This window comes from Melanostigma gelatinosum (assembly GCF_949748355.1).
Source record: "Melanostigma gelatinosum genome assembly, chromosome: 5".
Lineage (NCBI taxonomy): Eukaryota > Metazoa > Chordata > Actinopteri > Perciformes > Zoarcidae > Melanostigma > Melanostigma gelatinosum.
Genome location: NC_136638.1, coordinates 21,512,075 through 21,525,655, shown reverse-complemented (window position 1 = coordinate 21,525,655; position 13,581 = coordinate 21,512,075). Strand labels below are relative to the sequence as shown.

At 39.9% G+C, this 13,581-nt stretch overlaps 1 protein-coding gene across 2 annotated transcripts in view; it reads right to left on the bottom strand.

Annotated features, from left to right (window-relative positions):
• The window catches only part of glra4a (glycine receptor, alpha 4a), a 33,321-nt gene that overhangs the window by 16,389 nt on the left and 3,351 nt on the right, over window positions 1-13,581 (bottom strand). For both annotated transcript variants that reach the window (XM_079268517.1, XM_079268518.1), the window contains exon 2: window positions 73-203. In XM_079268517.1, coding sequence (XP_079124643.1) covers window positions 73-203 — 131 coding nt within the window. The remainder of the gene's footprint in view (window positions 1-72; window positions 204-13,581) is intronic.

Genomic DNA, 13,581 nt, shown 5'->3' with positions numbered 1-13,581 from the left:
TCGAACGGTCTTTGTTGTGCTTGCTACTGTATTTTCTCGAGGGCTACCGTGTTGTTCTGCCTTGGCATATACCTTTGAAGTTGGGTCTTATGCGGGCATCGTATCCTGATGTTCTTCCCATGAGCTTGTCCAGGAAGTCGGACGGCGACAGCTGAGGTCCTGACCTGCCGGGGGGCTTTATCTCCTCCTTACAGGAGCTCAGTCTAACATTAGAGAGAGAGGGGGGAAACAAACACAAAGGGAAAGAAAAGAGAATATTTGAGAAACTGCAGAGGGTATGTGTATATGAGTGGGGGTGTTGCTAAAAAAAACTCAGTCATCAGCAAAAAATACGCAGCGGTTGATGATGGAATGAGTGTGAAAAATGACTTGACAAATGACACATGATTTCACATCATGTGTGAGACATATTGTCGTTGTTAAGCCCTAACTACAGAGACGCTAAACAGAAGGAGAGGTAAAGTTGTCCCTCTCCTGCGCGTCCCACAGCTCGTGGCTTGACAGATTGATGGCTCAATTGTAATGCTGTGAATGTCACACCGGGGAGAGGAAGGAGTTGATGCAAGCTCCAGGAATAACCAACACGCAGAAAGAAAGTAAGGAGAGGAAGGGAGACGGGGATAATCTGAAAGAAAAACCAAAAGAAAAGACACAAGGAAGTATATGAGGAATCAAGGAAAACACTGTTTCATGTTCACAATGGATTTGATTTCTCACTGGCCCCTGTTGGAGCACAGCTGATTGCACCCCATGCTTTTGATACATTTGTTAACAGTTCACAATCTGTCACGATCTGGATCTCCGGAGTACAGATGGCTGGTTCTATCCCCTCCAAGGCATTGCTCATGACTTGTGTTCTCGTGTGTGTGTGTGTGTGTGTAGCCACTGATCTACCAATCTTACGGCCTCTTAGCTGTATTTAGAGCCATATAAAGCGCATCGTCGGGGGCTACAGGACTTTGTGGAGGATATTTTTGGGATGTCAAGGGTGAAGCTGATTCTGATAAGTCTTCCACTTTTAATCGTATTAGCAACAATTAGTTTTGAAATTTTGCTGCAGTGATGGAGATTATATGATATTTTGACAACTTTACAATGTTTATGACGCTACGGTTAGATATAAGAGTATTTCTCCACAAAATGTCAAGTAACAATAAGGTATACTTTAGGTCTTGTAGTCTTGTTTTAGTTTTTTTCAAACAGAAGTGACATGAGAGGGTGGAGTACAACCCAATGCAGAAAAGATATGTTTAGGCGACCATAAATGTTACGATAAATTTCATGAACAGAAAACGGGCTGTGAAAGGGTTTTAGTTGTAAGACGAAAACACTGAAATGTCTTTTACTCTAAATGGGACCATAATTGACTTTATTGAAGAAGACTTGAAACTAGAGATTGAGACTACAGACTGATATTTACAACATTTAATGAGGCGTTAAATCAAGTGAGAAGTAGGGTCATTTTCTCATCGACTTCTATACAATCGGACTTCTTTTTGGGACGTTGAACAGTTTGCCGTGGTCCTTTGACTCATTCAACAGAAAATGGCGATTACTGTCAGTTGTTTTGGTGACAACACACGTCAGTGGGGATGTGAAGTGTCACACGTTGCTCCGCTGTTGCAACGGTAGGCTACACACTAAAAAATAGTTGATCCTCTGACCATCTTGGTTTGTTTAATTGAATTGGAATGGCCATTCTAGTTTTTCTACGTTTTACAACACCTTTGGTCCAACTTTTAAGCATCTTTCTGATTTGTGATAATGCCTCTTGAATATTTTGTGTTTTTCAATTTCAACATTTTTATTGTCTTCATGTTTAGCCTTCTACAAAGCTGACATGTACCATATTAGCACTAGAACATTAGTATGTTAACATAAAAACAGTTGTCATGGTAACGTAACCCATTTCAGTGCTAATCATCCAATGGTTTCCATCCCTAAGGCACCACCACTAGTGCTGCTAAAAATAACACAAGCACCAGCACCTTTTGTTGATTCTCCCAGAGGAACTGTGATGCATGTCTGTCTTTCTTACATTATAAAGCTCAACTCTCACTCGTCCCCTGACTCCACTCTACTGCTTCTGGCTAAAGTCCACTCTGTAGTGTTGCTGATTTTACAGTATGTTGGAACTCCTTTCATCCATTTCTCTCACTCACTCACTCACTCACTCACTCACTCACTCACTCACTCACTCACTCACTCACTCACTCACAGCAAGGTAGATTGATGGTCAGACTCTTGCGCTAACAGAAAGCCATAACAAACTCTCTGTCTCGGGTTGTGCTTGTTTTACTGATCAAAACAATAAAACATCTTGTTTGGTCTCGAGTGTGATATCCTCTGACGGGTCACAAGCTTTCAGAGACAAACGATGGTGAGAATAAACTCTGTCGTTTTCAAGATGTATTGAGAGAAGAAAAGGTCTCTGACACGACTGCATGTTCCAGCAGAGATTTGTGAATGCGTTTTCACACAGCCGGCTGATGACTGAGGTTAATTTCTGCTGTGAAAGTCATTCACTACAGTCACAGAACTCATCTTTACCAAGACATATCAAGTCTAGCGCATAAGACAAGGTTAATTTATATCCTGTACATTCATGAGTCAGTACTTAAAGTCAAAACTATTAATCAACACAAACTTCTACAGCGAAACACAGTCTGGATCTGGGGCGCATGTCTTTGTGAGTCATTCCTGCTTGTTGATGCTGATAAACAGTAGGAGAACAACTTACATTTATGCCATTGTTGTTATTTCTATGGCAGCAATTGTTCATCTGTCTAATGACAAAAGATTCCCTACACATGCAGAATGTTGAGGTTCTGGGTGGATTAATGATAAGAAATAGCTTGCAATCCTTAAATTCTTTATTTGGCATTAGGGCTATTTTTTCGTTGTGAACTCTTTGTAGTGAGGTCTACAGCTGAACTTCTCACCCTGAGATTTGACTTTTAAGTTTTTGGTACAAAACAGCCTGTTTGACAATTTGCATCCAGAGTGATGACGCTTGACAGGTTTTGAGAGCAGTGCATGAGGTGAAAAACTAGAACTGGATGCCCTCAAAAATCTTATGTCTACATTGGTAAACAATATACTTTATATCTTAAGCAATTTTTTTGGATGTTAGTCCTTTTTAATGTAATGCACTGTACAACAGTCAATCCTAAAATTATATCAGCAGTTTCTAGTGACTATAAAACTACAAGTCTGACTGCAAGTGGCTCCTAAGAACCCTTCAAAGCTAAATTATGTGGTTCTTTGTCTGAGTGATTAAATTATTAAGATGCCCTTTGGTGACATTTAATGAGCCTGACCTTTTTGGCTTCCTCTACGTTCTTTTCATTTGAGCATCCGCACCAGGCTGCTGTCAATAATACATAACAACCATTTCTTTCCTTCCTCTATAGAGCCAGTTTTGGCTGTCACTTGTCTTACTCAGTGACTTAATTTGACTTTGGCAGCAAAGCTGAATCAAAGCTCAAACCCAATTGTGTATACACACCTTCAAGGAGTTGAAAAATAGAGGTGGTTATGTAGAATTAAAATGGCTGCTTCGAAATAATTTAGTTTTCTTTGAACTTTCTGGATCCCAGCCGGTACTACTGTACATATATTGTTGTCTCTGAGGAGAAGCCTAAATAGACATGACAAATAAACATGCTTTTTATTCAAGGCATCCTCTGCAGCTATAGACCTGCAAAGTAACCACATTAAAGATTCAGTTCTTCTATTCTGGATGGAGTTTGTACAGCAGTTATTTACCATCCCGTGCTCCGTCGACCGCTATGAGAGGGAAACACTGTTCTGACAAACCTGTCAGGAGTGTGCTGTCAGCCGATCAACACCGGGAAGAAACTGGATGAGCAACTCATCTGAAGATACTTTCCATTTGATTAGCGTTTCACCCCACCTGGCTTGAAGCAACAATTTCAGTCAGCCATATGTGTGTGTGTGTGTGTGTGTGTGTGTGTATATGTGTGCGTGTGTGTGCGCATATGTGTATGTATGTATGTGCCAATCGGCTTCCTGTGAGGAGCTACAGGCAGCTACGGGCGTGGCTTGGATAATGTAATCGACGATACAGAGAGGCAACTGTCAGCGTATAGAAGCTGCAAAAGCATCATTTATATCAGAATTGAGTATTTCCTCACTGAAAGAAAATCAAAGAATAACACTGAAGGCTTTTCTCCACAGAAACTACATTTTCTCCCCACTGGCTTTTCCAACAGTTTGATTGACAGTTGGTTCATCCAAGCACCTGCCAAGTATGTTTTTGAAACGGCATGCCCCATTCCAAATAGTTTCCAATGACCGTTTATCTGATGGTTCTTCGTAACAAACCATCTGGTGGGTCAGGTTAGCAGTTTTCAGCCAATGTTACTCATTAATAAGTAAATAATAAGGGGGCAATTTCCAGCTGCAAGTTCAGTGTGCTTGCAAGTATTTATGGCACCAGTGGGGGGTGTGTGTGGAATCGATTCAAAATAAATTACAGCACCCATGTTCATCGTAATGAGGGAAGATGTCAGCCAGTGCACCGGTGTGGCTCATGCATTTTTAATAGTTTGTGGACAACAATGGAGGTCTGTGGTACAGAGGAAGACTATTTCAGGCCACATCAGTTTGTGTGGATCAAAGGGTTAGACAGCTGACGGAACGGGGGAACAAAGATAGTTGGCGGATTAATGATACTTTTAAATAGTGGCAGGAGACTCATTCCCTTTAGATATTGTGGTGTTTACTGGGCTTGCTTTTAATACCACCCCCATCTTTGAATTATTTCTATTCTCTGTTATCTTTGATCTTTTGTTTTGGAGTAAAGCCTAATTAGTTCAGCCATGAGCCAATGGCAATGGTAGAATCTCCTTTGTGTTGAGGTATATTTAGCTTTCTCAATGCAAACCCCAGGGTTTAATGATTCACATGCATCCATGCTAACACAGACTAAGTCACAACTCTGTGCCATTGCTCATGCGTTCTAATTTGTAGTGCAATCTTTAATCTTGCGGGAGTGAGTCTTGACATCTGATGGCCTGTTTCTACTACACTGAGCTACCACCCTGGGTTTTTCCCCATGCAACCTTTAATCTCTGGCACTGATCACATATTCCAGTCTAGTGGCTTAAAATTCTTCTTAATGTGAAATATAGTAGCCTTCTCTTTGCGATTTAAATTTTTCTATCTGCTGGGTTTCTGAACACAGTGTGATTAAAACTGAAGAAAATGGTACAAAACTTTATCCAACTCCTAATTGCTACATCTGCTTTCAAAATGTCACAACAAAATGAATTGTTCAGCCCACTCACATTATCTAGCAAATATTACTTTTTATGCTAATCTAATAAGTTTGGTAATATGAGGAACTGAATTTCAATTTCTAATCGACGCAATTAGCAATTGCAGATCTACGAGAGCTCACTGTATGCCGTATGCTTACTATAGATACTGAGATTGAAGTAGTGTAATGTTGGCCTCCTATATATTGATATATAGGGCCACTGCCGGGTGGTTGTGTGCTTTCGGGCCTTTCAGTTTCATTGCACCTCAATCCTTGGAAGCCATGTAAATGGTTTTATACAAGTTATTGTGTATTACTTTTCGCAAATAGGACTACAAACCGTGAGAAAATCCTGCTTGGTTGACTGTATACTAGCCTCAGAGTTCTTTTGCTTCGTCCTTCTGCTCCTGTTACATGTGCGCTACACATGAGGCAAATGCATATATTCTTATTTTAAACCTACAATCATCAGTGACATTTGAATCAATGGTGACTAAGCCAAGACCGTTGAAATGACACACCTTTCCAACTGGCCATTAGCATTGATCTTTAAAGGGGAAATATGTATTTAACTGCATATGAAGTGTTCAGCATTTACCTCCTGTTAGCTCTCCCCAAAGCTAAATCAAACAAACGAATGGTTTCCAACAGTCACAGTTTAAATGGCAATCTCTGTAAAAACCCGAGGAGCTGACCTTTCCCCTTAAGGGAGATAAATCTAGTTTAGAGCGTCCTCAGACCTACCCATCTTCCAGATGTCTCTCCAAGCCTCTCTGTATTCAGGCCACCTTTTCCACGTCAAAGATCTGATATCGGCACGTATTGCCTCCTGTCACTCTCTGTGAAACATAGCTAGCAGGATTTCTGATAGAGAGAAGGGACTATACTGGCTGCAAAAGATTGCTTTGATGTGTCTGCTTCGGGGCTTGAGATGGACTGCGGCTTTATCCTCACACAGCTCCTCACCACATAAGCTTTAGGTTTGTTTTGTCATGTTGCTGTGCACTGTAAAACGCTACAATAACTGTCCATTTCGTTCTGATGGATCAAACTGAAAATACACAACATCTGGATTCATGCAAATAGAACCAAGCATATAAATATATCTTTTCATCATCTGCACATTCAACACTTCTTGTGCCTTTTCTTAGGCTGTCATATCTTGTGCATGCCAATTTATGCTGCCGTTATGAATCGTGCTGTAAGCTGACTGGTTGTGTTTACATGCAGGAGGTATAAACACCATGATCAAAGCACGTCTCTCCCATCTTCTCGTACTGTAGACAAGGTAATGAAATGCAGGAAATTGAAGAGTAAGATTGTGTTTTTCGAAGCAACCAAACTGGGATGGTCATTGCATGACATAATGAAGCACTTCGCTTCATCGTTTGTATGTGTGTGTGTTTAGTGTATAAAAAAAAGGGTGCCAGCTGTGTGCGACTCCACATGTTTGAGCTCTGCGCCACCCAACCCTCTTATCCGTCTTTAGTTTTAAAGGCCCCTGGGAAATCTCTCCAGCTGGATTCTTACAGAAGTCGTCAACAGTCTGTCTACAGTGAACATGTAATTAGAAGCCTGAGACTGCTGTGATGATTGTCTTCCATTTGCTAAATGCACCTATATGCATAGAGGTCCCAGATCCCATCAGTCGCTGTATAAATCACATCCTTTGATAGCATATGTTGGTTTTTCCTGTTACCTGCAAGTCATTTCCAACTGCCATAACATTTTTCTTCTATTAGCCATTTGCGAGCTGCTTTGAGCGGTTTATGCAACTGTGTTTTCCCTTTTTATATGTAGTTAGTCTTCCACAGTTCTGACTTTCTTCTGGCTACTCCTGTACAGTTATTAACTGCTAACGGTGGCTGCTTATGGAGGAAATAGGGTTTGGTGGCCTTCTCATTTTGCCCCAGGGACCATGGCACCATAGCAGTTACTGCATTATTCTATTCTATTCTTAAAAGAGAGCAATGAGAAAGCCAAGGGCCAGCGGGTGAGTCAGCGTGAGCTTGGCCCCAGTTATGGTCCACCTGTGCCTTAAACCAAGGAATAAAAGCTACTGGAGTTTTACTGTCAATCGGTATAGTGAAGTGATGCTTCAGCTCAGGAGTTGTACAGCAAATGGTTTGCACAGAAACACACATTAGACACGCGCACACCAAGGCAGCCACTGCACTCTACATGACCCATATTTTTGGACATGACGGCACGGACGAAGGAAGTCGCAGGCATTGCCGCTGGCCTATTTCGCTTGATCAAACTGCTGGCTGGAACCAACAGCGTCATGACAAAGCCACCATGGAGCTGGGTCAACCAGGGGTTTTCTGAATCACACCCATAAGGAAAGCAGACTAACGATGTTTCGTCAAATGTTTCTTATTTCACTCATGCTGCTAACGTAGAGCTAAAGGTAGCGTTGTTTTTTACCTTTTGATGGGAACTTTGACTTTTTCGGTTTTGTGTAATTATTTTGGTAGATTTTCGACCACAAAATGGATGTGTCATTAAGTTTTCTGTAAGGATGGTCTGTATTGTCAGTTTTTAAGGCAAAAGTCAGGTTCTTTATTAAAGATGATTGTTATTGCAACTGAGCACAACCACATGTCCCAAAATGAAGTCTATTGTACAAGGCAGTATAACGCGGCAGTAAACAATAATGTATTCATCTTTGCTGAGCAGACGATGAATGCATTTACTCACTTTCTCAAGTATTTGTCATTGTCAAGTAAATTGAGGAAAAAAGTCATTAACAAGGAGGTATTTATTATGCACTGTTTTCTATGTCCTACTGTGAGAATATCATGCTGTAATCATTGAAAGAATGAGAAGCATTCAGAAAGAAAAAAGCATTAATTGGTAACTGTCGGCTCTAATAATGGCAAAATTCCATTTGCCTAAATCGTCAAATGTTTTATGAAAAGGTAAATCAAAACCTGTTAACATCAAAGTAGCTAGAAAGATGAAGTCAGAGTTTTTCCCGCTTCCTAGCACCTACAGATTTAAGTAAAACAGAAGTTATTTGCAATCCGAGGCACATTAAATTACTAAGAGTTTCCTGATATTTTGAACTGAATTAATTGTGCAATGCTGACCCACAAGATATTAAAATTGATACTCCATCTTGGAAAATAGCAGTTGAAAAAAATATTCTCACCTCAAACTCAACGGAGTTGCTGTTTTCAGATTATTTTATGTCTGTACAAATTTGAACACACATTTGCAGAATCATATCCACATCTGAGTGCACATTTAGAGATTCACAAATCTTACACAGATGGGGATTGAGATACAGTTCCACATCCCTCCACACACACTTCCAAATGATATTGCTGCACGAATAACTCCATACTTCATTGTACAGGAGATTATACAAGAGAGAAGGAAATCCTCCCAGGTTGTGTCCTACACTGCAGACCCATAGTACAAAGATTAAAAACATATTTAAACTGTTTCAGGAATTACTGGTGGAATTAATAACAGCATAAATGGTTGTCGTCAACAGATTTATCGAGCGTACCACCCATTTATTGAAAAGCAAACATCTCTCATCCCAAGAGAACCACAGGATTTGACGCGCTCTTTCAGGAAACAATGTGGGCGTCTTGTGGTAACACAGACAAATGGAGAGGGTCTCAGTGGTCGAGCACCAAAGTGAGAGAGAGAGAATACGTTCAGGACTCGCACAGCGTCTGCTTCACATGATATAAAGATGCGTCTCCAGCCCTGTTATGGATGGGGAAGCTCTGAGTCCAGTGCGGCCTGAGATAACATGGAAACAAAGTATGGCCATGCATGACAAATAGTGTGTCCAGCCCAAAAAAACACACACGATAAAGTCACACGTCTCTCGAACATGAAGTTGTGTCCTCGAAAGAGCCTCATAAAATGGAAGAACACATTCTCCTTGACTGTGATGTCTACAATTTTTACTGAATGTCAATGTGACTTAAAAATGTGACGTCATTAAAGGAAACGTATCGTGCTCATTTACAGGTTCACACTTGTATTTCTGGTTTCTATTAGACCATGTGTATATGCTTTCAATACTTTCACAATAATATATGGCACTTAGACCTGCTTTATAATAAAAAAGACATGAAAACCTCACGATTTACAATTTAGGACATTTAAAGACTTGAACTGTTCGCATTACCTTGAAATGACCATTTCAACAGTTTTTTGTTTATTGGGTTCTGTTTCTTTGATTTGTTCTTTGTTTCAGTGTCTGGCAAGAAAACAATGCCGTTACAAAAGGAGAACACAAATATTTGTGATGTATAGCTTTCACTATAAAGCTCATAAACTGAGCTTTATAGTGAGGGATCAGTTCTATTGTTCATGAGTAAAGGCTTAATATTGAGGTAAATGGTACGTTGAGGTGTTAATGAAATGAACATTTTTCCTGCCAAACCGCCCCATGACCCATATTAATGTTGCACCCATTACTTTTAACTATAACTAGGCACCCACGGTGAAAATGTTGACACTAAAACACTACTTTATGAAGGCAATTTCAATCAATTGAAAAAAAATCCATTTTTTACCTAAAAAATAAAGTTGCAAAAAAACCTTAACATTACATTTACACTTCCAAAATCAAGAGCATGTATGAGAAGATATTTTAATATTGAACAGTAAAAATAAACTATCAATATTCTAGATTGACAGAATTAACATATAGAGTTAATTATTAATATATAAGCCTTTACTCCCTTGAGTTCGGCGATAAAATATAAATATCACTTTTTATTTCTAAATGTCACTGTTAATCAATACAATGAGTGCATTTGATGATTATCAGCCTGGCCCAACATGAATCTGTCCTTTCAGGGGAAGACAAATGCCTGGCAGGCCATTGATTGAATCAAGCAAAGGGGAAGAGTTGATTAAATGCTCAGGATAAGATCTAATAGAGATGAATATGGCTCAGACTACCTTCAGAGTAGCCTGCCATATAGTAATGTGTTTAGTACGCCATTTCCATCGACTGACTTAAATGAGGTGCAAAACAAGGGATGTATGCTGTGTGTTGAACTCAAAATCCTTTTTCTTTTACGATCACAGACTATTTCTTGTCTCAAATAACTCTCAGACTTCCTGTCAGCAATCGGTGCTGTAAATGAATACGCTCACGAGGTTGACAACATTGATTTAACGGCACTACAGAGAGATTAAATGGTCTTTGTCCAAAATAGGCTTACGTATCTCTTTTTCAGTTCTAGGAGTAAACAAAGGGAGTTTTATTTTCTTTTTTTCAATGGCAGACAATAAATGATGAAAGTGTGAGGAGGTAGAATGTCAAATATTTTATACTTCTCTCTGGGAAGCGGTGCACCCAACCCCAATTTCATTGGGCTTTGCAACAACAGCTGTCAAAACTCAAAACTGTTGTAAGAAAGACTTGGTTCGTCTGTCAGTTTTTTTTTTTTTTTTTTTTTTTTAAACTTGCGCACACTATGATATCATCGACACAGGACTTCACCTGTCAAGGACATCTAGTCATCTCACTAATGTGGGGAGCAACGTCTGCCAGCGGTCCAGAGGTCAGCGCACGAGGGATTTGTGGAAGTACATGATCTGTGTTACCCTTGAAGCAGCTTTGCACGTGTATAAAAGACAGCCACCTGCAGAAAAACAGCCCACTTACATCACAAAGTGTCAGGTAATGGACACCTCCAACCATCAATACAGAGCTATTTCTTTGGAAACTGATTATTGGATACCCTATTGGATATCTTGCTGTTACAGCAGAAAGAGCTGAATGTCAACAAGGTAAACATTCAATGGTATACTCATGGACATAAATGCATCTTTTTTTTTTTTACTGAGGTTGAAACTGGTGTGTGTGTGTGTGTGTGTGTGTGTGTCCTAATAACAAAGTAATTAATTCAGTATGTCGATTATTACGAAGACTTCTGCATTGTATCCCAACATGGACCACTCTCATTTCATGCTCCTGGAGAGGAGAGACCCCCTTACTGCCCTTGTGTTATCTTACGAACACAGCTGTAATCCCTCTCGACCCTTTACCGCCCGACAAATTCTGCTTCACTGGTCATGTGGGACCTCGGCTGGAGTAAAATAGAGGAAGAAGGGCGATTTGTTTGTTTGTTTTTTGGCTTTTATTTTCACTGCCGCTGGGCCGATTTCCTGATACGAGTGACCTGGGTGCTACTGTGTGCCATCTCAAAGAGGATGACTGTGTGTGTAGGCTTTTTTTAATCAGTGAGATGTTAGAATACGGTCATAGGAATGCTCTTCAGTGACTATAATAAGTGCATCTTAGCAAAAAAATGTCAATTGTATGAGCAAACACTTTCCAATCGGATGGAGCTCCAATTTCTTTTGAGATTCTAGGAACAAAGAAGAAAGGAATGAAAACATGGCTGAGCCAATACGATGATCTGTATGGAATAAAAGTGTTTAAAGATAAATGATATACATAAGACAGTGATGGGTTCTATTTGACACCTCAAGACAAATCTACAAAGACGATTACAAACTAGAGGGTCGAGATTTGTTTCTGAGGTGTTCTGATCTAGTATTTTCAATATCTGCTGTGAAATAATTATTTTCCTGACCTGTAGGGGGAAACTGTTGAAACAATATAATGTTCTCGGGCTGTAATTTACTTTCTTTAGATTCTACCCAGAGACCCAAAATATTACATACAAAATGTACATTATTTCCACTTTCTAGTTGTGTTCCATCAAAGAAAAGTGAATCAACCAATTATTGGTTGAAATGCAAAAAGTTATTTTAGGACGAATTTTAGATTTCTTACAAATAAGCCAAAATTGTTCAAATGAAAGCCAATGGGTTTTGTTGAGGTTTAAATTTGACATTAAGATCAGGATTAACATGTGCAGTATGCTCTGCTCCTCTTAGCGTTAGCCTGCAGTATTTGACTGATACATTACAGGCCACTGTAATTATACTGATGCAATGCAGCGCGGCCTTTGTTAATGGTTCAGTCAATGGTTCCGTTTTGATTCAATTACAAATAAGAGCTTCGGTTTGACTCCACTGCCGACTGTTTCTTTTTGTCCAACCACATATTATGAGGTCTGGTTTTTGCAGGACAGACTTTTCCTTTACCCCGAAGGTGAAGTTTAATCAGCATTGACTGTATGGTCCGACATAATGACATGATGGAGGGTTTCATAATGGCCCCCCACTTCATGTTTCTAATTGCAGAGAACACAATGACCTCCAGCAGTGAACCTCCGAGCCAAAGTGCTGCGCTCGTCAAAAAGTGGCCATTTTAATCTGAAGAAGAGTGGAAATGTCCACTTAATTACATTGACCTTACCACTGTATCACATATTTACTAAGATACATTGACTCACAAACTGCTGTGGTTTGATCTGTGCCAGAGTAAACAATGTTTATGTACAACTGTGTTCTTTGTAACCACAGCGATGTGTGTCCCATGCACATTCAGCTGAAAGCTTGTCAGCCTATGCACACAACTTAATTTGTTGTTTGTATTAAAGCCATGTGAGGAGCAGAAGTTTAAACTGACATGTTTGAATGTTCAGAGTTGTTTTGGTCACCACTGCCTTCTGAGGGAAACATCTGGCTCTTTACATGCTCCACTATGGTCACCAGCTAGTCACTATGTTTGTCTCTCTGCTGTTTAAAGCAGGACAGGTGGTATGCAGTGGTTTGATAAGAGCTTTTTCACTGGAAACAGCTGGCTTTGGCTGAAAACTATGCTGGTGCATGGAAGTGAACAATAAAGTTACGAGTTATATAACAATGAGCTCAAAAATGCTAAAGATTTCTCCTGCATATGTGTGAAGGGAGTGATGTGTAGAAAGCACAAAACCCGTTTGATATATTTTTTTCTTTGTGGTTCCCTGTCTGACTCGTGGAGACTGTTGCCTTTTAATGCTCTTCCAATTTAGCATGAGCTGGCTACATATCTGTGGGGATTAAAAGTTTACCCTGAGCCCATCAGCTACACTTCATGATGCATTTATTATTCAGTGGCTTGAAGAAGGTTGTTATGCACATTTTATACAACAGAAAAAGGGAAAGGTAATATGCCTTTTGATTGAAATGGGCAGCAAACGTCAGTCACATCTCTCAACCCAAGGTGTCAGCTCGACCGTCATATCAAAAACACACATCGAATGTCCACTGAAGCTATGAGCAGATCTGTAGCAGACGTTGCTTTCTTGTCAGGGATTGAAGATTCGACTGTGTGGCCAAGTATGTGTGGTCCCCAACTCCCTATTTATTAATAAAACGTTGCTCACGAAAAATAAAAAGCAGGGAGGTTGGATAGTTTT